The 20,799-nt window shown below is 36.9% G+C and overlaps 2 protein-coding genes across 2 annotated transcripts; one reads left to right on the forward strand and one right to left on the reverse strand.

Annotated features, from left to right (window-relative positions):
- The first annotated feature begins 3,381 nt into the window (after positions 1–3,381).
- On the forward strand, positions 3,382–9,295 carry LOC120147979 (ER membrane protein complex subunit 1-like). The gene is made up of 12 exons (XM_039161191.1): positions 3,382–3,620; positions 4,127–4,254; positions 4,367–4,429; positions 4,664–4,785; positions 5,155–5,270; positions 5,376–6,183; positions 6,537–7,259; positions 7,685–7,906; positions 7,988–8,083; positions 8,176–8,370; positions 8,510–8,623; positions 8,857–9,295. The coding sequence occupies exons 1-12, from the start codon at positions 3,511–3,513 to the stop codon at positions 9,115–9,117; spliced, it is 2,958 nt and encodes a 985-aa protein (XP_039017122.1). The 5' UTR covers positions 3,382–3,510; the 3' UTR covers positions 9,118–9,295.
- Positions 9,296–10,219: 924 nt separating this feature from the next.
- LOC120147978 (protein EMBRYONIC FLOWER 1-like) lies at positions 10,220–15,861 on the reverse strand. The gene is made up of 5 exons (XM_039161190.1): positions 15,179–15,861; positions 14,616–15,019; positions 14,422–14,535; positions 12,905–14,310; positions 10,220–12,174 (listed from the first exon to the last, which is right to left on the reverse strand). Exons 1-5 carry the CDS (start codon positions 15,334–15,336, stop codon positions 10,537–10,539), a joined length of 3,720 nt encoding a protein of 1,239 aa, XP_039017121.1. The 5' UTR covers positions 15,337–15,861; the 3' UTR covers positions 10,220–10,536.
- Positions 15,862–20,799: the final 4,938 nt, after the last annotated feature.

Genomic DNA, 20,799 nt, shown 5'->3' on the forward strand with positions numbered 1-20,799 from the left:
ATATTTGAATATAATTCTAAATACAACAAACTTAAAATAAGTATTAAATGGTAAATAATAACCAAATTACAATAACTGATATTAAATGTTAATAAACAAAATTATCAAAATAAATTAACAAAAAGTCCAACAAAATAAATTTTAAAATTATCCAACCAAATTAACAAAATAAAGTAAGTATTTAATGATAAATAAAAAAAATACAATACAAAAAGTCCAATAACCAACTAAATACAAATATAATAAAAAAACAAAATCTATCGATGTATGCGGTGTGAATGTAGGAGCCGATACATTTTTGTTGATGAGGAGCTGATGACGATGTAGGACCTCCATAGAACAAGGACCCTGGAGGTGTATGACCGACTATCCCACTGCTCATAGATAACTGCGAAAACTCATAAAACCTAGACATCGCGCTCTGTGAAAACTGTACATGAGGTGTCTGTGCGGCGGCCATGGGTGATGAGGTTGCACCCTCCAAATAACTAGCATATGAACCCCAAGTCAGATCTGCAAACATAGACCCATGATATCCTCCAGGAGGGGTCATATAACTCTGTGACGGCGACGACGGAATCATAAAACTAGGTGACGGTGGCGGCAGCGGTATCGGGTAAAGGAATGGCGGTGGCGGCATCATATATGGTTGCGGTATGTAAGTCGTTACAGACAGTGGATGTTGTGAAGGTCCTGTTGGTGTAGCTAAGGATGAACCGGAAGCACGTGCTCTCCGTCCACGAGTCGGGGGACGATGGTGCTATGATGGTGAACGTCTCTGTCGACGTCGCTGAAAGGTCCGCCCTCGTGCAGCCTCAGAAAGCATAAACGGTTTCCCGTTACTGTTGAACCACTCATAATAATCATTAGCAACCGTCAAGAGGTCATCATAAATGGGCTCTCTATGGGGAAGTAGCCGATTTCGATCCTCCCACAGCACTACCCACGCATGATGCTTCACCAGCCAATCTGTATCTGACTTACTGTGTCGATCTATGCTATGCAACTCATCCATATTACGAGATGCTTCCGGAATTGGTTGAAAACAACCAAATTGCCGGAGCACGCGATCAGTAGAGTGTCACTCGACGATCGCATAACAGATCAAAGGGACCATCGCCATCCAAACATCTGATGGGTCCCTCAACTCAGGTGGGATAACTATCCTCACATCATCATTAGAATATGACACCCATTCAAACTAAAACAAATCTATATAATTTTTACCAAAAAAATAATCTAATTATATAATTATAATCTAAAATCGACTTTTAAACATTAAAATGCATACATGTGTGCCAGCCTTCTGATCGATTAGCACCCTAATTTTTTTCTAAATCATCAGGTAGCTCCTGATGATTTTTCCTGTAAGTAGACAACCTATTCAAGGAAAAAAAATTATTATACATTGTATAAAATGATTAATATACGAAATTAGTTTTATAATTACCTCAATAGTAGTGGAAATACAAATGAGTTCTTCACAACGGGACATAAAAAGAGCAATCGATACCATGCCCAAGACTGCAACAGAAGGAGACATCCGCCGATAGCATTTTTCCTGTAGTCAGTCACTCGACACATCTCCCTATACAGGAAAGCCAAAACTACCAAGCCCCAACTGAGTGATCCTGCCAGATGAAAGTCGTCAAGATGTTACAACCACATACAGTGAACTTGGTTGCGCGATTTGTCCGGCATCAGCAACCCTCCTATCAGCTGTAGTATGCATGCCCGTGCATACATTTTAACTTCATCATCAGAGGCGTCCTCGCTCAACTCCCGAAAATTGGCATCTAACCAATTTAATAGTATCCGACCACCGTTAAAACTTTCCGGGACACGTCCTAGATAATCACGACACAAAGCAGTCCAGGAACTGTGCGCCATCACTAATATCACATTTCCATCCACCGGAAGCCCCAGGTGCATAGAAACATCCTCAAGTGTAATCGTGCACTCTCCACACGGAAGATGGAATGTGTGGGTCTCCGGCCTCCACCGCTTCACTAAGGCAGAAATAAGGTCTGATTCTATCTTACAGTGACCTTCATATCTACCTATGTGACCGAATCCAACCTCTACTAAATACGACCAGATACGGGTAGGTATCGCTAACTTAAGGTTCCTAATAAAAGGGTATAATATAGGGTCCCTCTACTAAAATATAAATAATTACAAAAATTAATTCTTAAACTAATAATAACGCTTTAAATAAATAAATAAATTATTACTAATAATTTAAATTATATTAAAATGTTAAAATATTATCGTATCAGCAAAATGTCAAGATATATGATTTCCATCCAAGCGAAGTAAACCGCCTTCCATTTTATATCTGTAAAAAAATTAATTAAATAAAATATTAAAAAATTAAATTTAAATAAATTACTAACAAAATACTAAATATAATAAAATATACCTTAAACAGTTATAAGAGAATATAAGAGTATTTGAGAGAAGTTGAGAGGATTTGGTGTGATGAAAGTGATTGAGAATGTGAGTATTTATAGGGAGAGATGAGGTATGAACGGTCAGGGTAGTTGGGTAATTAAAGCTAAGGCGCACACCTTTCTGACGCGTGTCAGAATTAAAGGTATGGCACGACCATTGTCCCGCGCTATAGCCCTACGTGGCTAGGGATGGCAACGGGGTGGTTTCGGGCTGGAGATTGGTCCTCTCGTCCCCGTTCCCATTTAAAATACTCGTACCCATCCCCGCTTAAAAAACCGTGGGGATTTAAACGGAGATCCCCATCGGATAATCGGGAAAAACCGCGGGGAAACATGTATTCTCGTTTAGCATAAACGGTTATTTAAACGAACATTCCCGTTTTGCATAAACGGTTATTTAAACGGGTATCAGGCCGGGTATATATATTTAAATTAAATATATAAATATTATATATATATATAATTTAAATTAAATTTATTAATATTATATATATATAATAATTATTTTTAATATTTATCGGGTCGGGTATCGGGCAGGGTATTCGGGTAATCAGGGCGGGGATTACCAAACCCGTCTCCGTCCCCGTTTAAAACATTCGGTTTTCTCCTTCCCCGTTTATCATCCCAAATCTAACCCGTTTAATTCGATTTTCGATTTTCTCCGACGGATTCGGTTTTTTTACCATCCCTATACGTGGCATAAGGCGTGGCCAGAGACCGTGCTTTAACTATGTGTATCCAACTCAACATAAGACTCACTTCAGGAGACACGTCTTACCCCACGTGATACTAAATCAATGTAAAACACGATGGAGAAGATACGTCTTTCTATAAAATTGTATTAGATTAACAAATATAATCTGAATGGTGCGTAATAAGATATTAATCTTAAAAGCCGGGCTATGTGTAAGTAAAATGTAAAGCTGAAGCAGACAGTAGCAATCTACAGTCCTAGCAAACTCCTTCCGTTGACGACTTCCTCAGATCTGTATCTCTCCCTCCGATACTTTTAGGGAAACTGATACAACCTTTTCTTCAATCCTCTTAGCCATAAACGATGGCGATTAGGTCTTTTTTTGTTCCTTTTTTGCTCTTCGTCCTATGCTTCTACTCTTCTCTAAGTCCGGTCCTTTCCCTTTACGAAGATCAAGTCGATCTCATGGACTGGTAAGTTCAACTTCATACTCCACTTCGTTGAATTCGATTCAAAATTTAGATTTTATTCTTTTATTTTGTGTGCAATTTTTGTTCTAACTAATTGTTTAACTTTTTGGCATCAATAGTACTTTTCTTAGTTGAATTCGATTCAAATTTAGTTTTAATTCTTTATATATGTATATCATTTTTTTCTTCTAAATAGTTGTTTAATCTTAGGCATCGACAGTACTTCACTTCGCTGAATCCGATCAAATTTAAGCTTTAGTTATTTTCTGTTTTATATAAATTTTTTTCCTGACTAGTTGTATAGTCTTAAGCATCGGCAATTACTTTACTTCGTAGAATTCGATTGAAATTTAGCTTTAATTCTTTGTATGAATATATATATAATTTTTGCTCCAATTAATTGTTTAATCTTAGGCGTCAACGATACTTTACTTTGCTGAATTCGATTTTAGCTGTACTTTCTTATATATGCATATGATTTTTTTATATAATTATTGTTTAAATCTTAGGCATCAGCAATACATAGGAAAAGTGAAGCAAGCAGTGTTCTCCAGTCAAAAAACTGGTCGAAGACGAGTTATAGTGTCCACTGAAGAGAACGTTATAGCTTCCCTTGATCTCCGCCATGGCGAGATCTGTAAGTCCAATCCTATTCGATTACAAATATTGCAGTTTATTTATTTAGCTTTTATTTTTTTCCAGTTATTGCTAAAGTTGTTGTTAGGATAATGGTTGGCTGTTTTATGTAGTTTGGAGACATTTGCTTGGTTCTAATGATGTTATCGATGGAATTGATATCGGGCTTGGAAAATGTAAGTATCTCCATATCCATATTTGGTTCAAAGAAGAATCTTTCATGGCTTACGTTTCTAAATTTGGATTGGTTTTTATTGTTGTCTTTCTTGTATCCATTGTTTGATTCCTGGCTCCAACTTGTTCGATTAAAACTGTTGGTTTATCCTTCTCCTGAATTCTGCAAGGAAAGGTTTGACCGCCTTCATTTCTTGTATTGGTGACTAAGTTTTGAATAAATTTTATTCTTGCAGATGTCATTTCCCTTTCATCGGGAGGAAGTATTTTAAGATCTTGGAACCTTCCTGATGGGCAGATGGTGTGGGAGTCTTTTCTTCAGGGTCCTAAGCACACAAAATCTTTACTATTAGTGTCGGTAAGCAAGATTCTTTCCAGTTAACATCTTTTTGATTTCAATTGTTCGGCCAACTGTTTTCTGTGGATCACGGTCACCGAAATTTATACCAAGCATTGCTATATTAGAGGGCCGGTTGTACAATTAAGATTATTTTTTCTAAATTTTCATCTTAAAGACTCTTAATTGTCTATAGCACATCCAATTGGAGGCTAGTTAATGTACAGAAGTGTCCTTCGTTAAATATTTGTTATTGTAACTTGTTATCTCCCGATAGAACTTCATGCCATGCCTTCTTTTACCAGCATTTTTTTAGTGTTATTGATATAGATTATACAATTCATTCTTCGATCGTAGAAACACGTGATTGACTGTATTAATGTTGTGCAGACAAACATGAAAATTGAGAAGGATAATGTAATTGTTGTTTTTAGCAATGGCCGTCTCCATGCTGTTTCTTGCATAGATGGCGAGGTTCTTTGGAAGAAGGATTTTGAAACAGAAAGGTTTGTCCAATTCGAAAGTTTTACATTTCAACAAATTTCCTCTATACCTGCTGCCCTTTGAGAAAGGGGTATTATTGATGAATTGCATTTTCATGCACCTTGCAGCTTTGAGGCTCAGCAGGTAATTCAACCTCCTGGCAGTGATTTAATATATGTTGTAGGATTTACTGCTGCATCCCAGTTTGAGATGTATCAAATCAATGCTAGGAATGGAGAGTTGTTGAAGCATGAAAGTGCAACTTTTTCTAGTGGGTTTTTGAGAGAAGTTTCACTAGTTTCTAGCGAGACAGTTGTGGCTCTTGATTCCACAGGGTCAATTTTGCTTACAATAAGTTTTCAAAATGGAGAAATTAGTATTCAACAGACACCCATTGCAAATCTTGTTGAGGACTCATCAGGACCGGCGATAATGATACCTTCATCAATCCCAGGAATATTTGCAATTAAAACAAAGTCAGTTACTATATTTATTAGAGTGATAGGTAAAGGCAAGTTGGAAGTGGTGGAAAAAACGAATCATGAAACAGCTGTTAGTAATGCTCTCCCAATCTCTGAGGGCCAACAAGCATTTGCATTGGTTCAACATGCAGGCAGTGAGATTCATCTTGCAGTGAAACTTGCACATGATTGGGATGATAATTTGCTTAAAGAAAGCATTAAAATGGACCAACAAAGAGGGATTCCCCACAAGGTTTTCATAAATAATTACATCCGAACTGATAGGTCTCATGGATTTCGGCTGTTAATTGTGATGGAAGATCATTCACTGTTGTTATTACAACAAGGTGCGATTGTCTGGGGCAGAGAAGATAGTCTGGCATCAATAATTGATGTAACAGCTTCAGAACTACCTGTTGAAAGGGATGGTGTATCTGTCGCAAAAGTGGAGCACAACCTCTTTGAATGGCTTAAGGTATGGTTATGAATCTTTTAAGGTATTTTTTGTTTGCGTTTCAACCAATGGCAACTGTGGACTGCATGATCTAACTCTTTTCCTTTATTTTAAGAGATTAATAGATATTTAATTATTGGTTTTGTTTCTGATACATGTTGAATTATCTTACATATGAAGTCTTTCATGTGGTTCTAAAATTAGAAAGAATGTGTGTGTGTGTGTGTGTGTGCCATTGTGTGTGTGTATATTTAGTTTTACAAACATGAATCACCTACCGTCAAAGCACACATAACTTTATCCACTATTTAAAAATGGAATAGAGGATGCATTTTGACAACGTGATTTTGACAAGATGCTCTCCTTTTCTTAAGGGACATATGCTGAAGCTGAAGGGAACACTAATGCTTGCAAGCCCTGAGGATGTGGCAGCCATACAAAGTATGAGACTAAAAAGTTCTGAAAAGAGCAAAATGACCCGAGACCACAATGGATTCAGGAAACTGCTCATAGTACTAACGAGGGTAGGGAAACTTTTTGCTCTGCATACTGGAGATGGACACGTTGTCTGGTCTCACTTGCTACACAAGTCGGAGGCATGTCAATCTCCAATAGGATTAAACTTGTATCAGTGGCAGGTTCCTCATCATCATGCTCTGGATGAAAATCCATCTGTTCTTGTGATTGGCAGGTGTGGTCCAAGTTCAGATGCACCTGGTGTACTTTCTTTTGTCGACACTTACACAGGAAAGGAGCTTAATTCTTTAAGTCTCGTTCACACTGTTGTGCTAGCTATTCCCCTTCCATATACAGATTCAATAGAACAGCGACTCCATCTGCTGATCGATTCTGATAAACATGCACATTTATATCCCAAAACTTCTGAGGCTCTCAGTATCTTCAAACGTGAATTTTCAAACATATACTGGTATTCAGTGGAGGATCATAATGGCATCATCAAGGGGCATGCTTTAAAGTGCAAGTGCACTGGTGAAGTAGCTGATGAGTTCTGCTTTGACACAAGGGACTTGTGGTCAGTTGTGTTCCCCTCGGAATCAGAAAAGATAATTGCAACTGTCACTAGAAAATTGAATGAGGTAATGCATTTCTCCCTTCCCCATGCTGTTTTCTCAATGACTTCTGCTTATTTGTCAATCTGCATGGTGATCTTAGGAGTTTTCCAGACTCAATTGCATCGTATAGCATTATTGCATTAATTGACCACTTCCTTGAGTTATTTTTTGTCATGCACTTCTCAGCTGAAGACTTTTGACAATTGCATGAAACTTGTCACTTCATTCTCATCTTCCTATAGACTTCCTTAAATAAATAGTATATGATTTTGGTGCTTTAATGCAATTGGTTAGTTTCATTTTTTTGGAAGATAGGTAAATGTGGTTAATTGACTTGTTTCAAAATGTGCATATTCTTCTCTGTGTTTTGAATTTTTTACTACTGGTGCCATGTTGGGAATGCTGCATGTATAAAACATAATGCATGCTTGTATATTTGAGTTTTCCAGGTGGTACATACTCAAGCAAAGATTATAGCTGACCAGGATGTCATGTATAAATATATATCAAGAAATCTACTCTTTGTGGCAACCGTTGCACCCAAAGGCAGCGGTGAAATTGGATCTGTTACACCAGAAGAATCATGGCTGGTTGCATATCTTATTGACACTGTAACTGGTCGTATATTGCACCGAGTGACTCATCATGGTGCACAGGGCCCTGTTCATGCTGTAAGTTACTTATTCTCCCGTATTGGTGTCGTGAGATGGTATGAGAAGGATGCAATTGATGATGCTTATTATTCATTGTAGGTGTTTAGTGAGAACTGGGTTGTCTACCACTACTTCAATCTTCGAGCGCATAGATATGAGATGTCAGTCATTGAAATTTATGACCAGTCTCGGGCTGTAAGTGGACGAACTTGAATTGTTTGTGTTTGGTTGATTATGTTACTCCTTCAATGAAATTTATCTCTTCCCACCTAAAATGCCATCCACAGGACAACAAAGATGTTTGGAAGCTTGTTCTCGGAAGGCACAACCTTACTTCACCGATTTCTTTATTTTCTCGACCAGAGGTCACAACAAAATCGCAGTCCTACTTTTTCACCCATTCAGTGAAATCTATAGCTGTGACATCAACAGCGAAGGGTATAACTTCCAAGCAGCTTCTCATCGGTACAATTGGTGATCAGGTAAATTAAAAACTTTCAGAAAGAATTAAGTCGGGAGTTGTCTGCAATGCTGGATTATGAGTTGTTCATGTTTCCTTTACACGAATAGTATTAGAGTTGATGCTTCTGACTGCATTGTGATCGCAACCCTATTTTACAGGTTTTGGCTCTTGATAAGCGTTTCTTGGATCCTCGTCGATCAGTTAATCCTACACAAGCAGAGAAAGAAGAAGGCATTATACCGCTAACCGATTCGTTGCCATTCATTCCTCAGGTTTGTTTCCTCCCAGACAATCTTTATCTCTTCTTCATTTAATATATATATATATATACACACACACATACATGCCTCTTCTCGAGAGATGCTGTTTTGAGATGCTTGATTAGTATGCATGTAAGCATGCACTTAAGGGCGGTAGCAGATGCTGAAACTTGCCAACCATGGGCATTCTATGAATTTAATCCCGCTTTTTCTCTAACCGATGGCCATCGATGAATTGTTTCCAGTCCTATGTTACACACGCTCTCAGAGTGGAAGGTCTTCGAGGTATAATAACGGTACCAGCCAAGCTGGAATCGACAACGCTCGTCTTCGCACACGGAGTGGACCTCTTTTTCACTCAGCTCGCACCTTCAAGGACTTACGATTCCCTCACGGAAGATTTTAGTTACGCCTTGCTCCTCATTACAATTGTGGCGCTCTTAGCAGCCATCTTCGTAACATGGAGGTTGTCGGAGAGGAAAGAACTACAAGACAAGTGGAGGTAAAATTAAGGTTCTACTCGTTACATTTGTGTATTAACACATTTCCTTAGATGACAGAGATCCTTAAGGATTTGAATTAGAAGGGTTTCCTCCTTGACTTGTAATTCCCTCAATTTCTATTTTCCATTGCTATGTTTTAACAATTTAGTTTCTTATGGTTAAAATATTATTATCACATGCATTGATCGTGATATTTTTTAATTTCACAAACAATATTAAATAATTATCATGTCTTTAAAATATTTTTTTCTACTACAGTGATATATATATATATATATATATATATATATAATACATTTTATTTTTTGTAAATGGGCAAAAACTATTTAAATTAATGAATATTTTATAAAATTTAATTATTGGAGATGAAACTGTAGACGATTTTGCTCGACACCCCAAAGTAGTTTTTTTTTTTTTTAATTTTCTATTTGAGGTTATATAAAGTCATCATTTTTGCAATGATGTTAATTATCATTTATAGTATAGGTGGCAGATACGTGAAATTATGTAATACTTACACCGTATGAAGTACTATGTTATATATATTAACATTGCGTATTTAAATCCATCATATTTAGATTTTGATGACTCGATTAGGCATATTTCAATTATTGATTGTGTTATACTTTTCTAAAAAAAACACAAGTTTTTAAATATCAAATAAACAAAAGTAGAGAACTTCAAAAATATAACATGACTGTAATCAAAATCGATAATTTAAATTGCTTTTTTAAAAATAAAATAGATCTTTATTAACGGAACGAAACATGTGAGAATTTAGGTTTACGAACTAAATCAAAGTTGGGGGTTGACAAAAGCCAACACAAGATGGTAGCTATCGCTAATCAATACGACCAAATATATTAATACAGAAATGAACCCAATATCGTCATGAAACGGAATAATTGTTCCAAAACTAACTCATAACAATAACAACCATCTTAATTTGTACCAGCAGATACAGACACGACGGCACTAACAGCCATGATTCAAACTCATGCTTCAAAACACATTATATTGTCCGTTCTCTGTTTCTACTCCCAGTAGCTGCTAGAGAATGGAATATAGAGTTATTCGAGTGAGAACCAAACCCTTTTGAGAACTAAAAAGGGCAGCATTTAGGTTTTACAGGCCTTACCATGCACCTACCATATTCTTTTCATGTTCTATGTAGAGCAATGAAAAAATAGCAACTTTGAGTTGCGAAATATTACCGGTTTTATGCCTTGAAGCTTCATAAAGCATTTAAGCTTTTCTTAACCAAGGCATCAAAGTGCTTGACTTTGCCTGCCGAAAATTGCACAAGTTGAATGCTGATCGAAAGAATGCAAGTTCCCCAGTGGACGGAATTAATGCATTTGAACTGAATATGAAGACGAATGTGGTTCAGTGGTGCTATCAGCATATGCAATCACCACTATCTCATGAAGTTCGATGACGTGACCGTTCCTTTCTAACAGTAAGCTTCTTCTGACGCTTGCTCCCGGTTAGTTTTACCATCCCAGATGAGGGAGTTCCCCTTCCAAATTTCAGGTCCTCACCTCTAATCATGTAGATATTTCTTGCTTCAGGTGCGCAAAAATCAGCAGGGTTTCTATTAATAGAGCAGATTTCATTCTCCGAACCACTTTTTGGATGGAAAAGAGTACCACACATAGTTCGACCATCCCGCTTCTGTTTGTTTGCACTCACTAATGCTTGAAGCTGTGTCCTGAACATCATAAAATCAGATGTGCCAAGCACCATTTTTGGCAAACCATGAACAGTACACGTTCGACAAGTATTTAAGCCACTACTTGAAGATGCATTTTTTTTTGATCTGCAATTTTTATTCTGCCTTCGTGAATCTGAGCATTTCTTCTCTTTCTCTCTAGAATTCAGTGATAATTGATCCGTAAAATAACTTGCCTTCTTGAAACTTTTATCATGCGGAAATGATGTAGAAGGACTGGCTGCAGGTGTGGCAAACGTACATTCGCAAAAACTCTCGGGTAGATGGCTTTTACCATAACAATCATAGGTTGGATGTTTCATTGAATTGGTCCTATCTCCCCGAGAAGGCAGGCTCGAAAACACTTTAGAGTGATGATGACCATGAGAGGAAGTTTTCTTGACAAATCCTTGGTTCCCATCCACATTAACCAGTGCACCTGACTGTAACCCTGCATCCATCAGGCTGAGTAAATGCATGGCAGGTATGGTTTCATTGGAATACAGATCAATTGACCCCATCCCGTTATGTTTGCAAGCAAATGGGTAATCTGCATGTGTCCTAAGGATTTCCGAATCAAACTTCCTAGCATGTTTTTCAAAACTTGAAGCCTGATTTAAGATATTCCTATCATCATTTCCACTCACATTTCCCTTAGACAGATTTCTATGGCAATGTGAAAGCACATCGACATTGGCCACCTGATCTCTACACCTCTGAGGAATCCCAAATAAATAGGGCATGTTATTTGGAGCACTCTGACATGAATTACAAACTCCCAATGCCTGCACACTGGCCTGAGGGGACCTCTGCCCAACCATGTTCCCAATCGACTGCCAATTTTGTGCACTGTTTTGCCGGCTGGAATTGGCAGCAGAAATTTGGAATCCATTCAATGGCTTCTCTCTACATAGAGGAAAAGGCTTAAAGCTGACGGCGGAAAAACTTTGTTCCAATTGGCTCATATTGTACCGACTCCGGTCCAGATTGTGCATATCATCTCTTTCAATTTTGCCAATTTTTCTGTTTTTAGCCCGGGGTTTTGGTTTTTGAGGGGTCTCATGAAGCAGGCTCATCTCTTCATTTCCATATACTTTATTAAGATCCACCCTGATCTGATGACTTATGGTGTTATTGGTTGTTTCCAATGATTGTTTATCAATTTCTCTATCTGGAAGACACCTCTCATACTGATTCTTGGCCATGAGTTCAACAATCTCCATGGGTATGTCATCTGAAGCTCCTTGCCCAGATGCCCTTTCAGCTCGTTGATCATAATTCTTCCTCGCAATTGCTGAGTAGTCCTGAAGCTCCACAGATTTCCCGTTATTGCTTTTACCACTGAAATCCTGTTTAAAAGGGGTAAAACGATTACAGAGAAACATAGGGTAACACTAACACCTTCCCTAAAGGTTAGCTATATGCTTCCAGGTATATGTGTAACCCACTTAAAATGGTCAAACACACATGACTCTTTATGTAATCAATTGCAGATAATATATAAGATGGTATGAGCTTATAGCTGAACCAAAATGGTAAATGGACTATGGATAAAAGCAGTAGTAGTTCCATGGTATAACCAAAATGAAAGCTTGAGGTTGGAATAAGAATAAGATAATAATGTCACTTTTCCATGAGGACAAGTATGAAAGTATAGTAGATCCTCAATTTTGTGGACCTGTTTTCACCAAAATTAAGGAGTCAACTTTTAAAGAGATTCTTATATCTCCTCCTGCAGAATCCCATAATCCAGACAAAAGTGTCTTAACCTTGTTTGATTAATAACTCATCTTCAAATTCAAGGTCATAAAGAAGGGAATGTTTCTAAGTCAAAGGCTGTTTCTAAGTCAAAGGCTCAAATGCCTAAACAACTTAATGTGAAGGCTCCAAAAATTTAAACTGAATGTTATCATAACTTGAATATTTCGTGAATAGCAAAACAGATGCAAAAATATTCTAGTTGCAGAGGACCAAAATCAAAACTTTGGGGTTGGGGGTACCAAAATTGTCCTGCCATAAATAACTTGTTCATTTTTATATGTTAATTGATAACAAGAGTAATAAAAGAAAAGCTCATACCATTTGCTGAACCAAAGAACAGCTCCCAACTTCAGCACAAGAGTAGTGTTTTTGCTTCTCTTTCAGGAATGGTATTCTGTGTGTAGTTTGGTTACTGTTGAGGTCATCCTGCATTCTCTTCCAAAGATATGCCTCCAGTTCAGATTTAAAAAGAAAACCAGAGTTCCCAACTGAATTCATCTTTAGATCTTTCCTCCCAATCTCATATTCAGTGTGAACATGCCCTTGCCAAGGCAATAGATGTGGTAACCCATCTCTGATTGGAGTAATATATTTTCCATCGTATGTTTTGGCAGGCAAGAAATTATTAAGTGAAAATTGCATTCCTCTTTCAGCTGATGCATCCTGGGCAACAAAAGACCCAGTTTGTTGTATTTCTACATCTTTCCTTGAAGTCAGACCTTCTCTGAGCAAGCCATTGTTCCAAGGAATAGGAAAAGCATGCCCATCAAGATCTTGATGCATCTTACTCTTTTTCTTCAATAGATTAGATTTTTTCTCTACCTTTTGGGCAGACTCAGAAAAGGGATTCAACTCATTGTCTTTAGATGCATCATTTGACTTGTACAGAACAACATCAGTGGCATTGCTCTTAGTGGTATCCCCAGCCTTTCTCTGTTTCTGCTTCTGGAGTTTTTCTCGAGACAAACCAACAGACAAACATTCACCACAACTTTGGGTCTTTTTGTTTTTCATCTTTCCTGCAGTGGGACTTTTGTACACCTTAAGGCTAACCAAATGACTCTTTGCACCAGTTTGTGAGACACTTCCATTAACTGTACAATCTGAATCAGGAATTGGAATTTCATCAGTAGTTTCTGCACCTCTGTTGAATGTCCAAAGATTTTTATTCCCACTATTTGGAGAACTCATTTCCCCAAGCCTCCGTGTTTCATCTTGTGGCAACTTTCTTTTTCTACTAAGAGACAAATTGCTTGCAACATTTCCTTGGAAACTGACTTGATCATGGGGAGCAGACACTGAATCTATGCCCATAGATGCATCAGGAATGGCAGTGGAAGGAGAATCTTCTGAACTTGAGAGATCATTTTTTTCATCTTCCTTTTCACCCAACAATTCAGTCAGCAGACGCACCTTGCGGATCTTTCTTCTTTCAGATGAACTTCCAAGCAATATCTCAGCACTTTCAGATGACGCATAATCACAATCATCTAATTCCAATGAAGGATATTCAGCTGTACTAACCCCATTTACCATATTGACTACTCCAAAGGGACCACGAGTTTTCACGAACTCCATCTGCTGAACAAAAGTAGAAGTATGATTTTCTGCTTGATTTGTTTCATTGACATCCTTGACAGTGCAACTCGGGTTTGACTCAGGAACAGTTTCGCCAGCAATTTCATTATCCTTTATACTGGGTTTATCAAGTTGCAGAGGAGCCACTGTTGCAAGAATAAGAAGCACGGTTATTGCAACCACTGCAGTTCTACTTTCAGTTGCAAAGCATGAAACAGATTAGCATTTTAATTAGCATATGTTCGTAGTAGACATACCTTTATTGCCTAGGTGAAATGTCCGGTTCATAAGGCTAGAAATAACATCTATTCCAGAAAACTTTGAAATATGGGTTTCTTTGCTAATGTTATTTTCTAAGAGATCTGTTTGCCCTGTAAAATTCACCAAATATAATTAATGCACGTATGTAAAAGTGAACATGAGAACAAATTGAGCAAGGACAGAAATATACCTATGATTGGTATGTTAGCAATTTTAGCTGCTTTCTCACTTTTATCACAGCTATTGACATTAACACGTGCCATAACATCAGATTTTCCTGATACAACATTAATCTTTAAAGACTGGTGCAAATCAGATAACTGAATTGTAGCACCACCATTGGATGATGACAGGTGAGGACAAGAGCCAAAGGTTTTCAATTTGCAACCATTATTAGCAAAAGTTCTCTCTTCATTTACATTGCCGTCAGACCCAAATTCGTGCAGACATCTTTGGCAGCACCACCATCTGAACTTCGGAACTAGTAAAGGAGGAAGCTTACAGTCTTGTTCTTCAGATATACTCTGGCCACCATCTAATGCAAATGGCCAGCATTTCGTCCAGTTTTTGTGGCGCATCTCAGAAGCATATCCACTGCATTTAAAACAAAAGGAAATTAACAAAGTTCCAACACAAATATTAATGTATTGCACATAGCAAGTCCTGGACTATTGTTGAAAAAAACCATTTCTATATCTATATAAAATGGAGCAAAAAGTTCACCGAGAAACCATGCACTGAATAATGGCTTACCGAATGGAAAAATGCTCACACTTCCCAGCACCAATGTGATCATTAGCATTGACGAGATCTATAGATATTGAGTCAATCTTTATTGGTGATTCTCCAGACTTGGGGACAAGATTAGAACTGCAACTCTGAGTTTCCACGACCACAACGGTACTCTCCATGTATGTGTAAACTAGTTAACATCACCAATGTTAAAAATAAATAAATAAAGCTACAGCGGAACGTTTCCCGTTCAATTCATGTATATCTGTAAAACATTTTTTAATTAAAAAATCTAATATTCAGCGCATGTATAAGCAACAATCAGCCCCCGAAAATAATTGACAAAACGGCCGACCCCTTTCAATATCCCGTCAACGTTGAATTTTCTGAAAATTTCCTTTGAGCCTGCTTTCAGATTTAACAAGTCACTACGCATGTCTCCATTTTTCTCTTCTTTCTTCACTGCAAAACGCAAATTTTGCCTCCATGCGGCGGTCTCCTCGGCCTCTGGGACGGCTATTTAGGCATTTTCTTCACTGTAAAACCCAAATGCACGGGTAGAATGTTTGGAGAAACAGGTGATCTTCGAATTGAGAAAAACCAGAGGGTAAAGGTACGGACCAGGTCATGGGTGGCGCCGCCGCGTGGGTTGAAGCTCAAAGGCAGGGAAGGTTGCGCCTGTGAACATTAGGGTTAGATGAGACGCTGAGGTTTACTTGGCAATTCGAGGATTTAAAAGGGTAGGGGAGTGTAAAAGGCAATTTGGTGGTGAAGAACCAAAGAAAGTGGTCGGGTGATCGGTTAAATAAGTGATCGATTAAAATTTTGATCGGTAATGTTATATCATTTAACTAAAAATATTATCAAGTACAATAACATATTAGGTAGCGTTTATATAATATAATAAATAACGTTTATATAATAAAATATGTATTTAATCAGAAATATTATCAAGTACAATAACATATTAGGTAACTCTTATATAATGTAATAGGTAGCGCTTATATTGACCTATTTTCGAAGTAAACCGGTATATTTATACCGGTAACATTGCAAATTTACCTATTACATTATTATTATCGGTTACGATGTTTTTTAGATCGATACAATTTTAAATGTATCGACACTTTATGCTTGCACCTGGTTGGACATTTATATTTCATTCTGGAAAAAAGTATCGACACAAACTAACGTGTCGATACATTATTTAGACATATTCTCTCATAAAACCGGTATATTTATACCAGTTACATTGAAAATTTACCTATTACATTATACTTATGGGTTTCGATGTTTCCGGGATCGATACTTTTTATAAATGTATCGACACTTTATGGTTGCACCCTTTTTGGTATTCACTCAGGACCAAAAGTATCGACACAAATTTATCAAGTGTCGATACTTTATGCGTGCACCTCGTTTGTGCATTCATCCTGGACAATAAGTATCGACACAAATTACACAAGTGTCGATACATTATGTTGACATGTTTTCTAATTAACCGGTATATTTATACCGGTTACATTGTTAATTTACCTATTACATTATAATTATTGGTTTTGATGTTTTTTGGGTCGATACTTGTATAAAATGTATCGACACATATTTATGTAGTTATTGTACATACCTAAATATGTACTACGAATTTAATGTTGTACCCACCCTTTAACTACCACTACCAATACCACATCCTATTGAAAGCAACACGACTGAAACATGTTCAATGAACCTTTGCTTACATCTCCATCAACTCCGGGACCACTGAACTTGCACAACAAAATTTTTTCCATGGATCATACTAATGTAGACAATGTTAAGCCAACCGAGGAATGCCATGAAGTACATAATGTTGATGAATCTGACAGATTGGTTGGTCAGCTCTTCTGTTCACGTGATCAAGCTTGGTACTTTTACAAGGAATTTGCACGGGAATATGGGTTTAGTGCATGTAAGGGAACAACACGGCTTGACGTGGAAGGGAATGTGAAGACACAAGAATTTTGTTGTTCCAAAGAAGGGTTTCGAGCATCAAAAGTCATTACTGTTAGTCATCAACGTGCTCATACGCCAGTCACAAGAACATGATGTAAGGCTAGAGTCGTAGTTACATCAACAAATACAAACGATCAGTGAGTTATAAGTAAGTCTTATCAGGAACATAATCATGCATTGTGCACACCTGCTATGACACCATTTATGTGTTCTAATAGAGCTGTAAGGCTGATATCGATGAGGTAACAACATTGAAAGAGGTCGGTGTTGGCACGTCACAAGTAATGAACTATTTAACGCAATAGGAAGGGGCTATCATAATGTTGGATTTACACATAAAGACCTCTACAATGCACTTCAAAGAGGTAAAGCAAAGGAAATCATCTATGGGGATGTGAATGCACTTATTGCCTACTTTGATTATAAGAAACATGATGATCCCGGGTTTTTTATGATATACTCGGTAGACGAATCAGGGGCATTGTATAATCTTATTTGGTTAGATTCTACATCGAGATCGAATTACACATGCTTCGGTGATGTAATTACGTTCGACGCAACGTACAAAGATAATTTGTATGATCGACCAATTATGCCTATTGTCGGTGTCAATCATCACCATAACACAATTGTGTTTTCCACTGCCATAATCGCTGATGAGACGTCTCAATCTTTCGAGTGGGTGCTACAGAATTTTTTAGAAGCTATGATGAATAAATCACCTATTTCAGTTGTCACCGATGGGGATAGTGCAATGCAGAGGGCTATCAAATCTGTTATCCCTTATGCTAAGCACAGATTATGTTCTTGGCATCTTTCTCGCAATGCACAAGCTAACATTGGTGACCCAAAATTTACAGCAGCATTCTCAAAATGCATGACTTCCCGGTGGACAACCGAAGAATTTGATATTCAATGGCGTTCGGTTGTTTAAGAATTTAACGTCGAAAAACATCCATGGGTGATTGAGAAGGGAAATACACGGCACTTATGAGCACAAGCATATCTAACCGGTCTTTTCTTTGCCAATATTCGCTCAACAAAAAGGTGTGAGTCTATGAATGCTTCACTAGCGATTGCACTAAAACACAAGAAGACATATTTAGATGTTGTTCGTGCAATTGAAGATGGAATTAGTAGAATGCGTATGAACGAGTTGAAAGCGGTTTACTTAAGTTCCCATACGAAGCCCTTCTAGATCACAAAACTGTTCGACCTTGAAAGCCATGCTGCTGCGATTTTTACCTGCAAATCTTTTCGTGCGTTCCAAGATGAACTTCTACGGGAGACATTGTACCGGATTGAGGCAGAGATTCAGTCCTTATCAGATGAACGTCAACATTATCTTTTGTCAAAGTACAAAGAAAAAAAATAGGAAATTTGAAATTAGTTTTGATTCTCGTACGAAAACCCTAATTTGCTCCTGCAAAAAATTCGAGACCGTTGAACTTCCGTGTCGCCATCAACTTCACATTTTGAAGCACTTGGATTACACATATTTGCCCGGGACTTTGATTCAAAGTAGGTGGACTAATGATGCGAAGGCTTCTGCACCCAATTATGTTGACTTGAATGTGTCTCCAGAAGTGATGCAAATGGCATGGTTCGTTGCTCTACGTTCAACGTCAAGTAGGTTATGCTACATTGCATCAAAGACAGACGAGTCTTTCAAAACCGCAAGAGATGAGATGAAAAGACTAATAGAAGAATTAGAAAACTCGTTTGGTTTGAATGATTCAGTCAACCAGAGCATTGTAGTAAACAACGTTCGTGACCCTCAATGAAAACAACACAAGCAAAAAGAAGTACCGAAGAACAAGGTCAAGAAGATAATTAGGCGATGTGGGTACTGCAACGGTGAGGTACATAACAAACTAACATGTCCTCAAGTCAAGCTTAGTTTGAGTATAATGTAAATTATACAAAATTAACCCTATATTTAAAAAATTTAATCTCTTAGTCTATTTTTATTGTGGATTACGAGACCGTTTAATATTTCATCTGCATCATCACATAAATGTCAAACAATTTGTAGAGTATAGTCTCCTGCAATCATGGTCGGAATCAATTTTGTAACTGAGATTATCCAGGTTAATCATGTTGACAGCATAGCCAATAAAACCTGGGGTTTTTCAACAAAGTGTCGATACATATTGTATACCTATTCTCTCATAAAACCAGTATATTTATACCAGTTACATTGTAAATTTACCTATTACATTATAATTATGGGTTTCGATGTTTTTGGGATCGACACTTTTTGAAAATGTATCGACACTTTATGCGTTCACCCTTTTTGGCATCCATTATGGACAAAAATTATAGACACAATATTAATAAGTGTCGATACATATTATAGACCTATTCTCTCATAAAACCGGTATATGTATACCAGTTATATTACAATATTACCTATTACATTATAATTATGGATGTTTTTTGGATCGACACTTTTAATAAATGTATCGACACTTTATGCGTGCAACCCTTTTGGATCGACACTCTATGAAAATGTATCGACACTTTGTAGGTTCCCCCCTTTTTGGCATCCATTCTGAACAAAAAGTATCGAAACAATACTAATAAGTGTCGATAAATGTTGTAGACATATTTTTCATAAAATCGGTATATTTATACCGGTTATATTGAAACATTACCCATTACATTATAATTATGGGTTTCGATGTTTTTTGGGTTGTTACTTTTTATATATGGATCGACACTTTATGGGAAACTTTAAGTTTGGATACATTATAGAAAACGATTATAAATATACCGATATTTCTAAGTATGAAAACTTTGTTGTGGAGATCATAGAAAACATTTCTTTAATAATGTGTTTCAATACATTTGCACGCAGATGTAAAATACATTAATAACTAATATTGATATTTCAATAATCCTCAAATGTATCTGTATACAGAGAAGCAAATATGGAATAATTAATGAAAATATACACATAATATAATCAAACCAAAAGATACATACACAACAATGTTCAAACAATGTACCGACAACGAAATTAATCCGATGAAAAAGGGTTATTTCTAACGAAGTCCGGAACATTAGGCGCCTTCAACAAATTTTCCAAATACTCTCGTATGTTCCGCCTTTATTTGAGGACATACATAAATAATTTCAATTATCAAACTAATGAGGTTCAATTTTACTAACAATAAACTAAATTCGCATAAGCATTAATAAATTTGTGTCATACCTAGAGTATTGTCGTTCGAATGGGAAGCAACGTCAAAGGTATGTGGACATATGTAATTGTATTTCTATATAAACACATAAATTATTAAAATAATCAATGTATGAACACCTGTTTAACTGAAAAAACATATTGTATAAATGCAACTTACCGGATTATAAATCATTTTTTCCGTTGAATCATCGACCAAAAGTGTATTTAGCTCGTTAAAATCAGGACACGCGTTCCAAACATCATTGAGATTGTAACATCCTCAATACCGGCTTAGTGACTAAATTGTAATATTTTAGGATTTGGTGATTAAAATGGAATAGTTAAAAATTTTAATGATTTATTTGGATATATTACCTTAAAGATGCTAGTAATTATAAAAGGTATTAAAGGGCAAAAGAATCATTTTACCAAGAAATGAATTAAAAATGGGATATGGTAAGGA

This window comes from Hibiscus syriacus, unplaced genomic scaffold (assembly GCF_006381635.1).
Source record: "Hibiscus syriacus cultivar Baekdansim isolate YM2019G1 unplaced genomic scaffold, ASM638163v2 tig00110945_pilon, whole genome shotgun sequence".
NCBI classification, from domain to species: Eukaryota; Viridiplantae; Streptophyta; class Magnoliopsida; order Malvales; family Malvaceae; genus Hibiscus; species Hibiscus syriacus.

Bases quoted from the DNA above. Each gene is read 5' to 3' on its own strand.
- LOC120147979 (XM_039161191.1), top strand. From the start codon at position 3,511: ATGGCGATTAGGTCTTTTTTTGTTCCTTTTTTGCTCTTCGTCCTATGC. The intron at 5,271-5,375 runs GTTTGTCCAATT...TGCACCTTGCAG, and splicing joins AAGGATTTTGAAACAGAAAG to CTTTGAGGCTCAGCAGGTAA. The intron at 6,184-6,536 runs GTATGGTTATGA...CCTTTTCTTAAG, and splicing joins ACCTCTTTGAATGGCTTAAG to GGACATATGCTGAAGCTGAA.
- LOC120147978 (XM_039161190.1), bottom strand. From the start codon at position 15,336: ATGGAGAGTACCGTTGTGGTCGTGGAAACTCAGAGTTGCAGTTCTAAT. The intron at 15,020-15,178 runs GTAAGCCATTAT...TTTTAAATGCAG, and splicing joins TGTGAGCATTTTTCCATTCG to TGGATATGCTTCTGAGATGC. The intron at 14,536-14,615 runs GTATATTTCTGT...TGAATTTTACAG, and splicing joins TGCTAACATACCAATCATAG to GGCAAACAGATCTCTTAGAA.